The 20,481-nt window shown below is 43.4% G+C and overlaps 1 protein-coding gene across 4 annotated transcripts in view; it reads right to left on the bottom strand.

Moving 5' to 3' along the window:
* USP15 (ubiquitin specific peptidase 15) overlaps positions 1-19,686 on the bottom strand; it is a 107,495-nt gene extending 87,809 nt beyond the window's left edge. For all 4 annotated transcript variants that reach the window (XM_083182626.1, XM_083182624.1, XM_083182625.1 and 1 more), the window contains exons 1-2: positions 19,532-19,686; positions 13,176-13,303 (exon numbers count right to left, since the gene is read on the bottom strand). In XM_083182626.1, coding sequence (XP_083038752.1) covers positions 13,176-13,303; positions 19,532-19,620 — 217 coding nt within the window. In that variant the 5' untranslated portion in view covers positions 19,621-19,686. The remainder of the gene's footprint in view (positions 1-13,175; positions 13,304-19,531) is intronic.
* Positions 19,687-20,481: the final 795 nt, after the last annotated feature.

Consider the following 20,481-nt stretch of genomic DNA (forward strand, 5'->3'; position numbering starts at 1 on the left):
CAGAAGACAGAAAAAAGGCTTTGTGGGCACACTTCTTATGTATGTGAGATTAGTTAAAACGTAAATTTTATTTTGATCTTTTAAGATAGGGTAACAAGAGCTGTTAACAATAGGGAGAGATTTAAGAAAAGAAAATTAGATAAAATGTAGTGTGATGGCTGGCTTTTAATGCTATTCACACCTTGATCTCCATTCTGCGCATCACGTCCTTGTCATCATTGACATAGATACAATGTGATTATGGGGGAAAATGAATGTTTTTTGGTCCTTTATAGAATATTGGTTTAAATAACCTGTAGGGATTTGTTGCCCCAGCAACAGTAATATTGGTATTGATAGCTTGTATTGCTCATGCAGTAGGCGTGTCCAGTACAATTTATTAGGGATAGATAAACAAACAAGTTGTTCTTCAGGGGTCTCCCACCTGAATACTATTCTGGCCCATCATTGCTTAGCTTTCAAGTTCGGGAAGTTTTTGGGCAGTGCAGTGAGGTATGGTGGTATTTTCGGGCTTAGTTTCCACCGTTATAATTGTCTGGTTAACTGCAATTAGAGCATTTATAGCTTACTGGATACCTGATAAGCATAATCACTCGGAGGCAATGTTCCCTCTAATTTTACGAAGGCTGTGTGCGGCAAAAGATTTTGGCTGTGCAACTTTGGAAGGAAATTGAAACTTTTGTGCGTCACTTATATATAACTGGAAAAAGACATTCAGCATTTGTGTTAACTTTACTTCAAAATGATACTTTACTTCAAAATGATATTAAACATTTAAACATTCAAAACATAGCACACAATGTAGTTAATGGGTGAAACACACATTAATTGAGTCCACTACTGCAAAAACGGACCACTGCTGCTTTGTGCGCTCTGTTGTAATGTCTGTGCGCACACTCGACGAGTTGTGTGCACGCGCACGCGTGCACAGCTTAGAGGGAACACTGCTCGGAGGTAAAGTGTTTTGTTCAGTAAATTACAGCTGTAGGCTTAGACAGAGAATTTGCTGTGGTTAGACAACGGTAACCATACAACACTGGGGGGGGGGGGGTGTGTTTGGGATGGGAAGGTGAAAGGAAAAAGACAAATAGACAGGATAGCCAATATTAAGTTAGAACTTAATAATTGCTCTTTAGGCTATTCGCAGATCAAATGGCTTTTGGCATAGGATAAGTCTCTGAAGGAGTAGGAATATGGTTTGTATACCATAAATCTGGATACAACAAAGAAAAGAGACCTCCCTCTGCTACAATGTAGGCAAATTTGTTGCAGTTCAGGGAAGTGTCACTCAGCTGCTGCCCACAGGCCGAGGACACTTGTACCTTGGACGCCCCTGCCGGGCGTTGGTGAGCGGGGTCCAGTGAGGTCTTAGTGCTGCTGACACGAATGTTCAAGCCGTACAGATAGCTACTAGTGTGGGCACGCCGGTACTGCTGTTGCTGGGGTATCCGGTTTTACACGTGTTTCGCCGGGATCAGCTTCCTCAGTATGCGCCATGGCTGATTCCGGCGAAACACATGTATAGACACCCACTCAGTACTTGTGTATTATCCCGGCGCCCACGATGTACATCGATATAACCGCATGCGATGAGATCTGATTTTTCATTGTACAAGCACCCTGATGGGTGCTTTCAATGTTAAATGCACCCCCATTGTCAATGCCACCCCCACTATCAACGCGAACCCGAAGTGTGGCGAGCGCAGCGAGCCCGCAAGGGGTCGGTGGTATGCGTCCTCCGACCTTTCATACCCCCACTATCCACGTCAGCGTGGAGTTTATTTTAGATTGTGTGGCGAGCCCGAAGTGAGGCAACGCGGATGACTTCACATGTATTCTACAAGAAATACAATAGTTGGTGTACACTACATGACATACAGATACTACTTGCCAACCCTCTCAGAAAGGCTGGGAGGTCCCCGATAATTGGGTGGCACTCCAGCAAAGGCCGGCAGTGCTGCCTCAATTTATTTGCAGAAGGTCCCCATTTATTACTATATTAAAAAAATGTATTCCCCTTAATGTGTGCATTATATGCACAATAGTGGTTTTGGTTAATTATTTAATTTTTCCCCTTTATCTACAGTAGCTGCTGAATAGTAAGTATAAGGTAAGCATTTTCCCTCTCCCTGTAATACCTCTAAGAGCCCAGAGGGAAGGGTGATTCTGAAGCCATGGCTGCTCTAAAGTTTCTCCCACAAGGTTTTTTTTCTCTCCTGAGAGCTGAAGGATGACTCTCTGTGAGGTTGCCCCAGTATGTAGATGTTATGCTGTTTTGAGTTTGAATATTTGTATTTCAAAGAACTCTTAATTGCAAATGTATCAACCTCTCCAACATACTTAAACAACTTGAAATCACTATATGGTAATACTTATCTGCTTAATTTAACAAACAGCACTAGATAACTTCTATTTTAGGATGTAAATGTCAAACCACAACCCAATGGCCATTTTGATGAAAAATTTAAGAGCTATTTGAATGGGCAGATTTTTACGAAGATTGGTTGCCCTTCCATTTATAAATTCATCAAGCAAAGAAACTATCTACTGTATTCATTTTGAAAAAATGTGTAGAGCCCTCTGCTCTCCCTTAGAAGCTCTAGCAGCAGGTTGTCAGTTTGTCCCTATGGCATAGTAAGGAGAGGATTCATGCTGTTTTCATTCTGTTATCCACTGAGTGGTTTGCGAAATTAGGTTGAAAAATGTTTAATATTTGGTGTGACTGCCCTAAATGATAACATGGGGCAAATATAGGCTTATAACCAAACTCTAAAAATAGGAGCAATATGATATGACAAGAAGGGTTGCTCTAATATTAATGAAAGGAAATGATTCCATCTAAATACAGTATTTTGTCCTATATTACAGGTGTACAAAAGATCTCAATATTACAGAAAACAGAAGAAATTATTTAGAAAGGTACTGTGTACATCAAGATGACCTGGGGTAAGGATGCCAACTGTCATAATACTGCATCTCGATAGAGGGAATCCCTACAGGTCAGGTAAGTATATTTATCCTCCCTCATGCCCCACCTAAATCCTCACCTCTAGCAGCCTAATCCTAACCCCCCCCCCCCCCCCCCCAACAGCCTCACCCCGCTAGCGCCTAAACCCAACCACCTTTATTTTTGGTGCCTAAACCTCTCCCTTCTGTTCGCAGCTTAACGCTGACATTCCCTCTCCTCCCCCCCATCCGCATAACCCTAAGTCCCCTCAATAGTGCCTAAACCCCCACTTTCACCGGCCACACTCTAGCTAGCCCCACAAATTTACCATTGGGACCCCGGGTATTCAAGCATCGGGATCCTGATCTATTCTGAATTCCAGCGACGGTGTTGTGAGGGCATCCTGGCTGCTAGGATGTTAACCGCATCCCATGTAGGAACTACAAACTGTGGGACTAATAGGTATCTTTCCTTCTTCCTATGTATTTGTTCAAAGTAAATATGGCTTGGACTTGCAGTGTTGTCCAGCCAGCAAGAGACTGAGGAAGTACTGAATTTTAGAGAATTTCAAGGGCAAGAAACACTGCAAGAAACACCACCTTATTATGTGAGGCTTCATTTTTAAATTTAGGATGAGAGCATCTTTGAATAACATGAATTCTCTGAGAAAAACAAACTTAAAAAAAAAAAAAAATAGGGTCCTACCACGATTTTAATGTTATGACATTGTTTTGATCGCATCGCATGCGATGCGATCAAAACGATGATTTAATTATACATTCACCCTGATGGGTGATTAGTATGTTATATACACCCCCATTGTTAACGCCACCGCCATTATTAACGCCAACCCGAAGCCTGGGTGGTACACGTCCTCCGACCTTTTCATACCCCTACTATCCACGTCGGCGTGGAGTTGATATTATATAGTGTGGCGAGCGCGGCGAGCCCCGCGAGGGGACGCGGATAACTTCACATGTATTCCGCGTCCCCTCGCCACACTATATAAAATCAACTCCATGAGCGGGACATACATACTCGCAGTGAATATTTACCAAAATAGGTAGGTGTGCGCCATAATAGGTAGGGGGGGGGAGGAGTCAGACTGGCTTCTGCCCTTGAGTGGCGAGTATTGCTGGGGCAGGACAAACCACCATTCGGAGGGTTAATGAGCGGGTCCCAGCTCTAGCACTGCTGGGGATAGCTAGTGTTCATTCTAGTACCCACCATCCGCATGCAGTTCCTCTAACCTGCCTGGGGTGTTGCTGTCTGCTGTAGTGCTTCTAGCACATTGTGGTCTGTATATCAGCACTAATATGCAAACCAGACCTGTCCTACAAACACCACAACAGGCAGCGACACCCCAGACAGGGAACAGGAACTACATGGGTTTTTAAAGATGGCAGGTGCTAGAATGAACACTAAAGAGCAGTGCTGACAGCCGCATAAGTAATGAGCGGGGGACTCGTCATTAATATTCAGTGCGAGACGGTCCCCACTCCTGCGCTGCTGGCAACCGCATAAGTAATGAGCGGGGCTCATTAATATTCACTGCGAGCCGGGTCCCCGCTAATTACTTATGAGGCTGTCAGCACCGCTATCTCCAGCAGAGCCGGATTGAGGACCAGTAACGGATACAGAGGGGGCAATCAGCTACTGTTACCCCTGCCACTACTCCCTGCAGCCGGATTCTCCCTTCCCCTCTCCTCCTGGTGTCTGCTTCTCCCCACGTAGATGTGCCCCTCCCCGGCTAATGCTGCTGACCTCACTCCTCGAACACAGCACCGCTCTGCCTGCAACCTGGCACCACTAATCCCCATATGCATCACCACATTGTGCCGCTCCTCCCTGTACACGGCACCGATGCTGCTGTGACCTGGGGCTCATCCTCCTGTGTCCCCTGTGACTTGGCGATGCTCCTTCTGTAACCTGGTGCCACTCCTACCATGACCTGGCTGGCTGCACTGAGCGACTGAGACGACGGGAGACACAGAGGGACTGTGCGTCTCTCACAGTCTGGACTCAAGAGATCAATTCTAGCTACAGCACTGGTAAGAGATGTCATAGGCTATAGCAACACTACAAGGAGTTCAAGCCCTATAGGGGTAAGGGATTACGGCAGAGGTTCCCAAACTTTTTTGAATCACGGCCCCCTAGAGTATCAGAATATTTTTCAGGGCACCCCTAGGCCAAAGTTTGTTACCAAGAATAATAATTTAAAAAAATGAATGAAATAAGTTGTGCTTAAATGTCATCCTTAGGTCCAGTTATGTGGTGAGGAACACAATTCACTTTTGTTTCCCCACATATTTTATAATTGGAAGCCCCAAGCACTGATTTTGCCTGTTTCATTGGCCATAAATAATTTGAATTGGTTCTGGACCACCAACCTGAGGCACCCCTGCAAGTGCTCCGAGGCACCCCAGGGAGCCTAGGCGCACAGTTTGGGAACCACTGGATTACGGGTAGGTGCTGGGAGGGGTGATATGCATTGCAGGTATAGAACATTTAATTTGATAGCACTGAAGTCACATCTACTTTATCTATCATAGACAATATTACGCTATCTTCCCATTATCTTGCTCTATTGTGTAGTAATGTCTTTATGACAGATTACACCTCCAGTGCTACCAATATAACTACATTTTATGTATGCATTGTACCCAGCACTCCTCCTCAAGTGAGTCACTGCTCATGGGGGATGCAGGCAGCATCCCGGCGATCAGGAGACCAGCATTGACTATACCGGCGCCGGCATCCTGATTGCCGTCTAAACACCTGCACCAGATCTATGTTAAGGCAAATGTCAGAATAACGACAGCAGGCATTCCGATCTGTAAGTACTGTAACGGTATCGTGCTAGTGGGTGGATGGGGAAGGAGGGCTAGGTTTAGGCACTAGTGGGGGGATTTAGGGGTATATTCACTTTCTGGTGGAACATATTCCACCAGTTTGACATTCCATCTATTCATATTGCTTTTTTCTAGCAGAAAGCATCCTGGTGGAATATCAAACAGGCGTACATTTGGCATGAGAGCACCCTGCCTGCTGTCCAGCACTCTGATAGCAGTAGTCAAAGTGGGGACCTAGCTCACAGTGAAGATTAATGAGCGGGTCCCCACTTCAGCGCTGCTGGGGATAGCGGCACTGACAGCCGCATAAGTAATGAGCGGGCACCCTCTCTGCTTCATGTGTCCCCAGCTACAGTATAGGTGGCAGCACTGACAGGCTGTCAGCCTGCAGCCTCATATATGCAATAGTTCTAACAAAAAATATTCTAAATGAGGCCCTGGTGCCATCTAAATCTGACACTGTGTATGGGGGGGGGGGGGGGGGGGGGGGGCATTATGTATGTGGCTCTACAGGGGCAAAAATGTATTTAGCACTATAGGGGCATTTTGTGTGTAAATGGCACTACTGGGGGCATTCTGTGTGTACATGGCATTAATATGCCATGAAAGGGGCAGGTGCAATGGCGACAGAGAGGGGGCAAGTGCGATGGGAACAAAGAGGGGCAGGTGCAATGGTGAAAGGGAAGGGTAGGTGCGATGGGGGACAAAGTAAAAAAAAAAAAAAGAATGAAAAAAATCTAAATATATTCATATGGCCAATAATAAACATAAAATATTTTACAAACAAAATGACATTAAATTACATTGATTCATTAAAAAAAAAAAAAAAAAAAAAAAAAAAAAATAATATATATATATATATATATAGGCGGGGGGTATAGCGCGGCACTCAGGGCGGAATGAAATCAAACAACAGGAGCCATACCTTGCGGTTGACGTTTCAGCCTTTCGGCTTTTATCAAAACAGCTAACATAACAAATACTGTGTACTCACCTCTATAAGAAGAGCAGAATCACCTGTTTGTGCATGCACGGCGGCCATCTTCTTCCGCCCACAATAGGGCAGTTCCGGATGACATCACTGTGGGGGAAACTGTTGTCGTAGCAACGAGACAACAGTGTGTGTCCTGGTTGGACAATAAAGTTTTTGTTAAAAGTGAAAAAGAAAAAAAACCTTTTAAAGGTACATTTGAAAAAGTGCAGCAATTGCTGCAGTGTGTTTTGGGCTTAATAAAGACAATGTGTGCCTATTATATATTTAGTGTGACCGCTATCCAAGCAACAAACGGTGATTCATACTTCAAATAGCACGGCAAATACTAACATCAATATAGTGAAAAAAAACCTTTGATAGCGGATACATTTTTTCAAACTTACAGTGTATACAACATATACAACCAATTAGAAATTAACATAACGGAGCATCTGGATTTCTTAAAAGATACAGTTGGTGGCTTAAAAAAGCTACATTTCATCAGGGGTGTTGTAAGCTAGAACTACCCTGCTCATTGGCTGGGTATCCATTGATCTGTCTAATTGACTTACAACTCTGTGTCTTAGACAGCTAAAAAAAGCTGTCATAGAAAGCTGTGAAGGCTCAGTATTTCATTTAAGCCTTTAGGAGCCAGGGTCTCTAACTTAAAGATCCATCTGGCTTCTAATTGCAGTAATTTTTTTCCCCGATCTCCGCCTCTGGCGAGGGGGGGGACTTGGTCAATAATCATGTATTTGACCGTTGCAATGGAGTGCTTCGCTTGGGCATAGTGGCGAGCGAGTGGCTGGTCACTAGTGCCTTTTTTGATGGCCGCCCGGATTGCCGAGCGGTGATTTGCCATCCGCTCTTTAAAGGGCCTTTCAGTTTTGCCCACGTATACCAACGAACAAGGGCAAGTAATGGTGTATACCACGAATTTAGATGTACAAGAGAGGTGGTATCTAATTGGGAATCTTTTTCCCGTGTGGGGATGGGGGAAAGATGTGCCTACTTGCAAAAACCCGCAGGTTGTGCAGTTGGGACATCGAAAGCATCCCTTCTTGCTGGATCCTAGAAACGTTGTTGGTGTATTTTTTCCCAAACCCGTGATGTCTGTACGAACCAAGTGATCTTTTAGATTGCGCCCTCGGCGGTAAGCTGGCATGAGGGCAGTATTTTGTAGATTCAGGTCCCGGTCTGATCTAACGATGGGCCACAGTTTTTTGGCCTTCCTGACCCTATCTGGTGTCTCGGGGTTATATGAATTAACCCATACTAATTTTTTGTTTATGTCTCTTTGATCATTTGGTTTTTTTGGTGTTAATAAGGTTGTTCTGGATTTGGTTAGGGCTTTTGTTCTTTGTTGGGCTAACAGGTCCCTGTCATACCCCCGTGCCAAGAACTTATCCCGCATGGTGTCAAGCTCCTGTGTGGCTTCATGTGGGTCACTCACTATCCGCCGAACCCTTAGAAATTGACTATAGGGGAGCGAACTTTTACTATGAATGGGGTGTGCGCTGCTGGCCAGGACGAAATTATTTCTGTCCGTAGCTTTTCTGAACAGGCCAGTTTGGATCACTCCGTCCTTTTTGGAGATTTTTACATCTAGGAAATTGATAGTTTCCTGTTCTATGTTAAATGTGAATTTGACCGGACTTATAGTGGCATTATGGTTGTTAATCAAGTTTACAAAGGTGTCTTCCGGGCCTGTCCACAAGATGAGAATATCATCTATATATCTGTGGTAACTTATAATGTGCCGTTCGATGGCCTGATCCGAAAAGAAAAGGTCCCTTTCGACCTCATACATGAAGGCGTTGGCCACTGATGGGGCCACACTTGACCCCATGGCCACGCCCTCTGTCTGCAGGTAGTGGGCACCATCACAAAAGAAGTAATTTCTACTCAAAACTTGTTCCAGTAACTCAAGGTAAAAATCAAGGTCTGGACCGGCATAATTGATGTTGTTGGTGAGGAGTCTCCTCACAGCCTGCAGACCTGCCTGGTGAGGTATGCAGGTGTACAGATTACACACATCAATGGTTATGAACAGACATGGTTCTGGTAATGTGCCCAGTTGTACTAGGGCATTGAGTAGGGTTGAAGTGTCCTTAAGGAACGTAGGGAGGGCTTGGATGGCTGGTTGTAAAAACCCATCCAGGTAGACCGATATCGGCTGGAAGAGGGAACCTCTTGCCGAAATTATCGGCCTACCTGGTGGCCTCGTTGGGTGCTTGTGTATTTTTGGGATCAGATATAAAATGGGCTTAATCGGGAAAGTCACTGTTAGGTGGTCTCGGCATGTTTCAGAGATAAGTCCTTCTTCCACTGCTGTCTTAAGAACAGAATCAAGCTGTTTCTTGAATGCTGGTAACGGGTCACTTTGTAACTTGGTATATGTCCGTGTGTCAGACAGTTGGCGGTGGATCTCTTCCCGGTAGGCCGATAGATTTTGCACCACTATCGACCCTCCCTTGTCAGACTGGCGGATGACTATATCCTATCCCCGGCAGAAATTAAAGTTCTTCAGAAAGGCCTAGCATTCATCCCCACCCCCTCTGCCGACCCCCTACAACACCAAGTGGAAACCTTCCAACTAAATCGCAAACTTAGATTGAAGGAACATTTTAAAGACGACACGTCAGTTTCCATCACGTCGACAGTTCCAAAACACATGAGCCGATTCAAGCCTCGCTCTGTGTTTGATCCACCGAGTACAAATCCCTCTTTGAAAACCTTTTCACGGATGCTCTGTGAGGGGCTCCAAGAGGTAAAGCTTAACCAGAAAGCTACTAAGTGGAACATGTCCCACGATGAGAGACAGGCATTAAAAAATCTGGCTTCTTATGAAGATATAGTCATCCGCCAGTCTGACAAGGGAGGGTCGATAGTGGTGCAAAATCTATCGGCCTACCGGGAAGAGATCCACCGCCAACTGTCTGACACACGGACATATACCAAGTTACAAAGTGACCCGTTACCAGCATTCAAGAAACAGCTTGATTCTGTTCTTAAGACAGCAGTGGAAGAAGGACTTATCTCTGAAACATGCCGAGACCACCTAACAGTGACTTTCCCGATTAAGCCCATTTTATATCTGATCCCAAAAATACACAAGCACCCAACGAGGCCACCAGGTAGGCCGATAATTTCGGCAAGAGGTTCCCTCTTCCAGCCGATATCGGTCTACCTGGATGGGTTTTTACAACCAGCCATCCAAGCCCTCCCTACGTTCCTTAAGGACACTTCAACCCTACTCAATGCCCTAGTACAACTGGGCACATTACCAGAACCATGTCTGTTCATAACCATTGATGTGTGTAATCTGTACACCTGCATACCTCACCAGGCAGGTCTGCAGGCTGTGAGGAGACTCCTCACCAACAACATCAATTATGCCGGTCCAGACCTTGATTTTTACCTTGAGTTACTGGAACAAGTTTTGAGTAGAAATTACTTCTTTTGTGATGGTGCCCACTACCTGCAGACAGAGGGCGTGGCCATGGGGTCAAGTGTGGCCCCATCAGTGGCCAACGCCTTCATGTATGAGGTCGAAAGGGACCTTTTCTTTTCGGATCAGGCCATCGAACGGCACATTATAAGTTACCACAGATATATAGATGATATTCTCATCTTGTGGACAGGCCCGGAAGACACCTTTGTAAACTTGATTAACAACCATAATGCCACTATAAGTCCGGTCAAATTCACATTTAACATAGAACAGGAAACTATCAATTTCCTAGATGTAAAAATCTCCAAAAAGGACGGAGTGATCCAAACTGGCCTGTTCAGAAAAGCTACGGACAGAAATAATTTCGTCCTGGCCAGCAGCGCACACCCCATTCATAGTAAAAGTTCGCTCCCCTATAGTCAATTTCTAAGGGTTCGGCGGATAGTGAGTGACCCACATGAAGCCACACAGGAGCTTGACACCATGCGGGATAAGTTCTTGGCACGGGGGTATGACAGGGACCTGTTAGCCCAACAAAGAACAAAAGCCCTAACCAAATCCAGAACAACCTTATTAACACCAAAAAAACCAAATGATCAAAGAGACATAAACAAAAAATTAGTATGGGTTAATTCATATAACCCCGAGACACCAGATAGGGTCAGGAAGGCCAAAAAACTGTGGCCCATCGTTAGATCAGACCGGGACCTGAATCTACAAAATACTGCCCTCATGCCAGCTTACCGCCGAGGGCGCAATCTAAAAGATCACTTGGTTCGTACAGACATCACGGGTTTGGGAAAAAATACACCAACAACGTTTCTAGGATCCAGCAAGAAGGGATGCTTTCGATGTCCCAACTGCACAACCTGCGGGTTTTTGCAAGTAGGCACATCTTTCCCCCATCCCCACACGGGAAAAAGATTCCCAATTAGATACCACCTCTCTTGTACATCTAAATTCGTGGTATACACCATTACTTGCCCTTGTTCGTTGGTATACGTGGGCAAAACTGAAAGGCCCTTTAAAGAGCGGATGGCAAATCACCGCTCGGCAATCCGGGCGGCCATCAAAAAAGGCACTAGTGACCAGCCACTCGCTCGCCACTATGCCCAAGCGAAGCACTCCATTGCAACGGTCAAATACATGATTATTGACCAAGTCCCCCCCCTCGCCAGAGGCGGAGATCGGGGAAAAAAATTACTGCAATTAGAAGCCAGATGGATCTTTAAGTTAGAGACCCTGGCTCCTAAAGGCTTAAATGAAATACTGAGCCTTCACAGCTTTCTATGACAGCTTTTTTTAGCTGTCTAAGACACAGAGTTGTAAGTCAATTAGACAGATCAATGGATACCCAGCCAATGAGCAGGGTAGTTCTAGCTTACAACACCCCTGATGAAATGTAGCTTTTTTAAGCCACCAACTGTATCTTTTAAGAAATCCAGATGCTCCGTTATGTTAATTTCTAATTGGTTGTATATGTTGTATACACTGTAAGTTTGAAAAAATGTATCCGCTATCAAAGGTTTTTTTTCACTATATTGATGTTAGTATTTGCCGTGCTATTTGAAGTATGAATCACCGTTTGTTGCTTGGATAGCGGTCACACTAAATATATAATAGGCACACATTGTCTTTATTAAGCCCAAAACACACTGCAGCAATTGCTGCACTTTTTCAAATGTACCTTTAAAAGGTTTTTTTTCTTTTTCACTTTTAACAAAAACTTTATTGTCCAACCAGGACACACACTGTTGTCTCGTTGCTACGACAACAGTTTCCCCCACAGTGATGTCATCCGGAACTGCCCTATTGTGGGCGGAAGAAGATGGCCGCCGTGCATGCACAAACAGGTGATTCTGCTCTTCTTATAGAGGTGAGTACACAGTATTTGTTATGTTAGCTGTTTTGATAAAAGCCGAAAGGCTGAAACGTCAACCGCAAGGTATGGCTCCTGTTGTTTGATTTCATTCCGCCCTGAGTGCCGCGCTATACCCCCCGCCTGTATCCAGCGTCCAGCGCAGCTGCCCGCTCAGCGAAGGCACCAGGCACCTAAGACGCAAGAGGACTGGAGTGCCGGCATCGCCCTGTACATATATATATATATATATATATATATATATATATATATATATATATATATATATATATATATATATATATATATATATATATATATATATATATATATATATATATATTTTATGTTATGTAGACTAGTCCGAACGGAAGAAATTTTATAATTCACATTGTCTAAAGCCTGACTTAAAACTGTAGAATCCATTTAGACAATCTGACACTGAATAGACTAAATCAGATTAACATGACGGAGTTCAGACAATTTGCAACAAAAGTCTAAATGACTTATTTAGACAGGCAAGGCAAGCGAAAGTAGTTGACAGGCGGAATGCTTTTGACCAGTGGTTCTCAACCTCAGTCCTCAAGACCACCACACAGTCCACATTTTCTAGGTCACCCAGCATGTGCACAAGTGCACTTATTACTCACTGACACATTTTAAAAGTTCCACAGGTGGAGCTAATTATTTCACTTGCGATTCAGTGTGGAGACATGGAAAACGTGCACTGTGTGGGGTCCTGAGGACCGAGATTGAGAACCACTGCTTTGGACTGTCTAAAAAAAAAAAAAGACCTTGAATAATCTAAGTCAACTAGACTATGCGGAAAATATGCTGTTTCTGACATAATGGACCTTACGATCAACACTGAATACATACCGTAGTCTTTTATTGTCCAAACTACAACACAATTCATTATAGTCAGTTTTCTGTTCAAAGCTGAATAGTAAATTTAGCGCAAAAGAGACCTTAAGCCTAAAATTACACAAATCTTGTATAAACATCTATTCCAAGCATGTAATAAGAGGCCAATGTCACAAACGCAGACTGCGCAGGTTATTTTAAACAAAATAAAAATATAAGGGAATGACCTTTAAGGAGTCCGGAATTATCAATAGGACCTGGATACACATTCTGATCTCCCATCTGGTACTTGTCCCAGCTGTCAAAGCCCACATATTTCTTCCACTGCTTGAACCAGCGACTATCGATCAAGTACCTTAAAAACAAGTTTGCAATGAAAGAATGGTAAACAGAAGTACACATCAATAAGTGAAAATAGTAATAGTATCACACAAAAAAAAAGACCAATTACATAAGATCCAATATAATAAATAAATTAATTCCTCTATTGGGATCAGTACATGAGATGCAAACTCCCAAACTCAACCATTGCAAGAGCTTTCTAAAGCTGGGTACAAATTAGCTGATAGTGCAAACAATCTGATATCACTAATGATTTCCTGTGAACTGCCACGAACTCCTTGACAAACTATATAGTGCATACAGATGGGAGTGCGTCTCACATGCACATGCGTCCCCATCAACACAGCGATGTTCTGGCAATGTTCATGACCGCAGCCAGTGACGGTATAATGGATGCCGGCATCCTGTCCGCCGGGATACTGACCTGGTGTCAAAGGGTTGTTTAATTGTAGATATAGAACACTTTCATTTTATGTGAACTGTGTAGAGGTGAATTAATCAATAGAATAGCTCACTGAGGTTATATGGTTTAAGGAATTTGATACATTCAAATGAAGCAGAAAGTTTTCAGTAAATGCGCTTACGTTTTACGAAAGCCGTTGCTGCAGAGAAACGCGTTAGCTTTACTGCTGGGGATCCATTTTACTCTGCTGGCGATATGTGTATATACTTCTACCACTTATAAACTGGACCTAAGATATGTACATGAGCGCTGACCAACCGGAAATTGATTAGAGTACGAACTTAAGAATTGGATCCATTATCCTTCATTTATTGCATGCAATAGTGGCTGAATATTAACAGAATTATTGAATTAACCTGCATTTATATGTTACGTCTGTGATTGTTTTGTGTGTTGTATAATAATGTAGACATTAGTCATATGTTTAGTTATGTTTTATTGTAGATTTTAGCCATTTGAAAAACAAAAAAAGCAGTTTTTCAATTCAAGTGCAGGCTCTTCTGCCTCTTTTCCTTATAGGTTTACAGCAGGTATGTCCAGACTGTGGCCCTCCAACTGTTGTGAAACTACACATCCCAGCATGCCTTGCCATAGTTTCAGCATTCACTAATAGCACAACTGTGGGAAGGCATGATGAGACTTGTAGTTTCACAACAACTGGAGGGCCATAGTCTGGACATGCCTGGTTTAGAGGTTAGAAGAGTGTATGGTTGTGTGAGTAAGGACCTTCCCAGTGCTGCCTAAAAAAAATTCTGTAATGATGAATAAGAGCAAGTAATTACGGTGAATGACAGACCTTGCACAGAGCAGAGGAGTCAAGTTGGGATAGATCTTGTAATAAGCTAAAAAAAAATATGTTTGGATAGTTTTGTGGACACCTATTTGATCGAATACAGGCAAACCATTTTAGTGAAAGAGCAGAGTAGCAGAAGAATATTTTGTGGGAAACATCAGTTGAGCCTATGCATTGCATGGGTAAAAGTCTATTGCAATAATGAATGAGGAAAATAAGTGAATGATCGGAACTTTTGCAATGTTTTGTGCATGTTCTGTGATGTTCTCCTCATGCTATTTCTTGGGCAGTTTGTCAGAATTATACAATGGAAATATATTTACAAGCCTTAAGCTAAGTAAATATAACAGGCTCCTACAGGGGTGTGCTGCCTAGCTGCTCACACAGGGGAGTGTCAAATCCCCTTAGATAGACACACCAAAAAAAATAAAAAATAATAGAGAAAAGAGTAGTGGAGCGCTAAAAAATTGCGAAGAATTGGGTATCACAATTATACATTCTTTATTATATTAAAATATTTATCTAATAATCACTATAAAAATACATAAAAAGAAAACCATTTGACAATAGCAAGTGTACTGATTGAAATAACCAATTAATTTGCCTTATGGCTCACTTGTCCACTGGATTTCCTTATTTGGCAGTAGGAAATTTCTCAAAAGGGTCCATAAACCTTGCAGGATTGGCCACTGGAGGGAAATGGCAGTCCTCAGATGTTATGAAGAGGCATCCTCACTATGGTGTGGTATTTGTATCCAAATTGTGCAGGTGGTGAAGTCCCAGTAAAGTGATTGTTGTGCAAAGTCAAGTGTAGACTGTAGCCAAAGTGGCGAACTAAAGTAGCTGTTGTAATCTGGGTACAACCTTTAGGAGTCCCAATGGAGGTATTTCAAAAAGTGCTGGTGCTTCCTGACATGTTTCGTCGTGCCAGATGACTTTATTAAAAGGTAAGGTTTTAATATACCTAAACTTGGTTATTTCAATCAGTACACTTGCTATTGTCAAATGATTTTCTTTTTATGTATGTTTAAAGTGATTAGATAAATATTTTAATATAATATATGAAAAAAACTTATCATTGTGATACCCAATTCATCGCAATTTGTTAGCGCTCCACTACTCTTTTCTCTATCAGTTTGTCAGAATTCTCCAGCTGTCAGGCACTGTTACACAGCCAAAAGTTGCAAAGTACTGATGTTTTAGAAACGTCAAAGCAGTGCAACTTATTGGTTGTGTCAAAGTGCCGGGTAGTGTCAGAATAGAAGGCAGTATAATATCCCTTTCACACCCAGGATTTGGACAATGGTCTGTCCCAACATATGCTATCATTAGCCGCCACAGGAAACTGGCAATAAGCCGGATCGCTAACGTCAGAAAGGGTGTGGGGAGGAGATAGCGATTGGAGCGGATGCTGCCTCCTTCCTATAGTGTGAATAGGACCCGGGTTGCTCGACCTGGGTTACCAGTTTACACTGCCAAGCTACCTGGGTCCGACTTGGTATTAACCCGGGTCGGAATGCCAGGTTGCTGGACCCAGTTTTTTTCAAATGGTCCTTTCACACAGCAAAGAGACCCGGGTAGTCTCGGCAACAACCCGGGTCGGACCCAGGTTATTTGTGCAGTGTGAAAGGGGTATAAAAGGACTGCTCAAAAAGCTCTAACAATGGGCCAGATGTATCAAGCTTCAAAAGTGATAAAATGGAGAGTGATAAACATCCAGCCAATCAGCTTCTACCTGTTATGTTACAGGCTAGGTTTGAAAAATAATAGGTAGGAGCTGATTGGCTGGCTGTTTATCACTCTCCATTTTATCACTTTTGAAGCTTGATACATCTGGCCCAATGTGTAAAGCTGGCCATACTGTACATCAGAACAAGGTCAGGCCTGAGTGCACGATTTCAATGAGTGGTGCGACGCATTGTATGTGTTTTTTTTTTGTGCGCATCATGAGGTGTTTAGGTAAAGGTCGTGAGGTCGATACTGTTATCTTATATGTGCTGCACATAGGGTCTGAAGATGCTGTCAACAACCAGTTTGCAGGGAGCTACAGATCTTTCGATAGATCTTATGTTAACACACATATCACTATTGTGTGTCTGGAAAGCTGCTGGAGAAATCATGAGGCGATCCGGATCGCAAGCTGGTCGTTCTGATGTATGGCCAGCTTAAGTCAGGGGTTGCAAATACATGCTACAGCGCATATTTTACCCTAAAGTACCTTCCAGGGACTAACTTTTTTTTTAGAGTGGTCGGGTCCCATGGGACCCGCTCCGCTTGGATTGGACAGGCAGCGTCTGACAGCAGGTGCCTGGGCCAGTGTACGGATGGTACGGAAGCATACATTCTCTTTAGAAAATGTGTTGGCTGACTGGATACACCATATGACCCGGGAGTGCAGGGGGAGTATAAAAGTAAGGGGGGGATTCTGTTTTTTTTTTTTTTTTCCTGTGCAGAGTAAATACGAAATGCTTTATTCTTACATTGCAATTTAAACTTCAGTTTGAACACACCCCAACCAAATGTAACTCTCTCTGCACATGTTACATCTACCCCATCTGCAGTGCACATGTTTTTTTCCATTAAAGAAGGAGTTTTCTTTTGCAAACCAACCAGAATTACCCCCCTAAGTGTACTTTTGCCTCGTTATAATCGCAACCTGGTTACTAAAGGCAGTTACCGGTGGTGGCAAGGATAGTGAAATTGGTGTTCCACCGACCTTGCTGTGGCAGGTCACATGGAATGTTCCATTGGTCACGTGGTCCAAACTACAGTCACAGCCTGGTAACTACCTGCTACCATCTGAAAGCTCAAATGAAGACCCCAGTAAGGAAAGTGGCATTGTTAATAAGAGGCTGGTCTTGATTCAATCAGCATCTATAGGGCATAGCATTTCCCTTTACTCACTTCAGCACCCATGTGCTGTGTAATGCGGCCTGTTGATATAAGATGGATTACCCAGATAATTGTAAAGTAAAATGTATGCCCAGCATTAGAAGCACACACAAGCACGCACAATATGGACAATATAGTGCTGCTGTAAAAAATACGCTGCATACACACTGACCAATATTGTTCATGCTGAAATTCATAGCAGTTAAAAGCCCTCTACCTAGTGTTCTTTCTACAGTAGCATCCGCTATCTTTGAAAACCCATGCAGTTCCTGTTCCCTGCCTGGGGTGTCACTGTCTGCTGTGGTGTTTCTAGCACAGGTCTGGTTTGCATATCAGTGCTGATGTACAGACCACACTGTGCTAGAAGCACTTTAGCAGACAGCAACACCCCAGGCAGGAAAGAAGAACTGCATGGGTTTTCAAAGATAGGGGGTGCTAGAATGAACACTACTCTACCGATAACCTGACAATACAATAAAAACAAATCAAAAGTATAATTTTTTTAGAAATACTTTACCAATCCTTCCCCACTACTTCAGAGACCAATTATATTTATTATTCCACTTCAGTTTAAAAAATATATATTATAATATGAATTGTGCTCCTAAAACATGTTATTTATAGATTACTTCTAGGTATTCAGATTTTACATGACATACGTACTCTAGAGAAGGAAACATAGTTCTAAAACTAGATGAAGTTTATATATAGTAACTATACTTCTGAAGCACTGATAAGAACATATTTCTCCAGTGAGTAGAGGTTAACTCATTAAGCACAAGCAACCTCAGAACTAGCATTATATATATTAGACAACAGGGAAGGAATTGACAAACACAAATGTTTTGTTTTATTAAACATTAGGTACACTCTACAGAGCGAAAATACGTTAGACCATCTCCGATACATTTTAAAATGTAAATGAAGTTTAATGTGAGTATTTGAAAGGTTGTTGTTCACTTTGAAACAGTCATCTCTATAGCTTCCTCCCCAATGTGTAGTGCATGTATTATGATATTAATCAAAACAGAGGCACATCAGCACTAAAAGCATCATATTGTACTTTATCAGTTTTACTGGGAGATGCTCTTAAGAGATCCCACCATTATCAGATTGAACTACCTTGACTTGTTGCAGATATTTATTATCCGAATGATTAGTGAACAGAAAACAGATACATAATCAATAAGTATAGTTTTATTATTAATTTTAAACCATTGACCAGTTATTAAACACTGTGGTATACCCAACGCAGAAAGCCTATTTCAGTGAAACTAAACAACCAAATTGTATAACGCCTTTTATTTTTCACATGACCAAGTATCTTAATGTGAATGTGACATACATAATTTGACCACACACATTGCATTTTATATTGCTGAGCAATTTGATCACACAAACTTATAGTAAAATTGGACCGGACCAGTAACAAGGCAAGAGAGACGAATAAGCTAAGCCTTTGTAAAACAACTACAGTAATTCTAGCACATAAAGGCTGATGTGATCAGAGATCAACAGTATATTAGGAAGTACAATGGAAATGTCATTACAATAAAAACCGAGTCCGGAAAATAGTCATACAACTATAGCATTTATATCTACAGTATGGTGTATATATGCTAGAACATACCGGGCTGTTCTACTAGTCCAGAGCCAAATGTCCATGTATGGCTGTATTACATAGTGACTGACTACTCACACAGATATATAGAAATAACGTAGTACAGTATAGGACCCCAATTGCCATATTTAGGACATGATACACACACACACTTGCCTGAGTGCTGCCCAGAGAGCAGTGTCACAGGTGACAAGTGCAGCAGGCCCCGGATCAGTGTCACTCAGTCACAGAGCGATGGCGGAGGAGTACACCGGGGAGATACCGGCTGTCCCCTCACGCACATGCAGCGGTACATTCGGAATAATGGGCAGGTGACAGCGGGCAGTGCGCCCGTGTGTCCGCCGCCGCCGCCGGGCCAGTGATACAGATTTTCTCCTGTAACGAGCCGTCTCCCACTCGCACACCTTCTGCATCCGGCACCTCCATTCCCATCTTTCTCGCCAGGCCCGATTCCACTCTCACTAGCACTTACCAGGTGTCCCCTCTCCGAAGCGGGGTCTTCAGCAGCGCCGACACTTCGGTTCTCTGGGTCTCCAGATCAACCACTCCGCCCTCCGCCATCTTCCTGCACTGACAGCTGCGCCGCGCGGAGCATGCTGGGCGTGACGTCACTGCTGGGAGAGCCGGGAAGTCGCGTGAGCTGTGGTGTTTGTGTGTGCCGGGAATCCCCGCTGCCGGAGCCGACAACTGCTGACAGTGCACTGCACATTACTCATACAGTGCTCACTCACTACTATCTATACACCCTACTCATATACACTGTTCGCTCAGTGCTATCTGCACCCTACTCTCATACACTGCCCAATTACTTACTGCGCCAGTGCATCGCACACGGATTCCGCTGCCTGCACCCTGCTCATACACTGCAGTGCTCACTCACTGCTATCTGCAACATTAACATACTTGCCTACCTGACCCTCTCCATGAGGAAGAAATTGCTCTGTTCCTGGACTTCCCTGGGAAAGTATGATTGCCATCACCTGTGGGGATCTAGTTAATTGATAAGAAAGGTGTTTCACCACAGGTGATGGCAATCATACATTACCAGGGAAGTCCAGGAACAGAGCATTTTCTCCCTCATGGAGAGGGTCAATGACACTGCAACCACTTACTGCTATTTGCACCCTACTCATACACTGCTCACTCACTGCACCTTATGCTGCTCACTCACTGTTATCTGCACCCTACTCATACACTGTCCATTCACTGCTATATGTACCCTACTCATACACTGCTAATTCACTACTATCAGCACCCTACTTCTACACCGCTCACTCACTGCACCTTACACTGACGCTGCTCATTTACTGCTATCTGCACCCTACTAATACACTGTCCACTAGTACTTACTGCTATCTGCACCCTACTCATACACTGTTCACGCACTGCTATCTGCACTCTATTCTTCATACACTGCTCGGC

This window comes from Crinia signifera, chromosome 4, assembly GCF_055691185.1.
Source record: "Crinia signifera chromosome 4, ASM5569118v1, whole genome shotgun sequence".
Taxonomy (NCBI): Eukaryota; Metazoa; Chordata; class Amphibia; order Anura; family Myobatrachidae; genus Crinia; species Crinia signifera.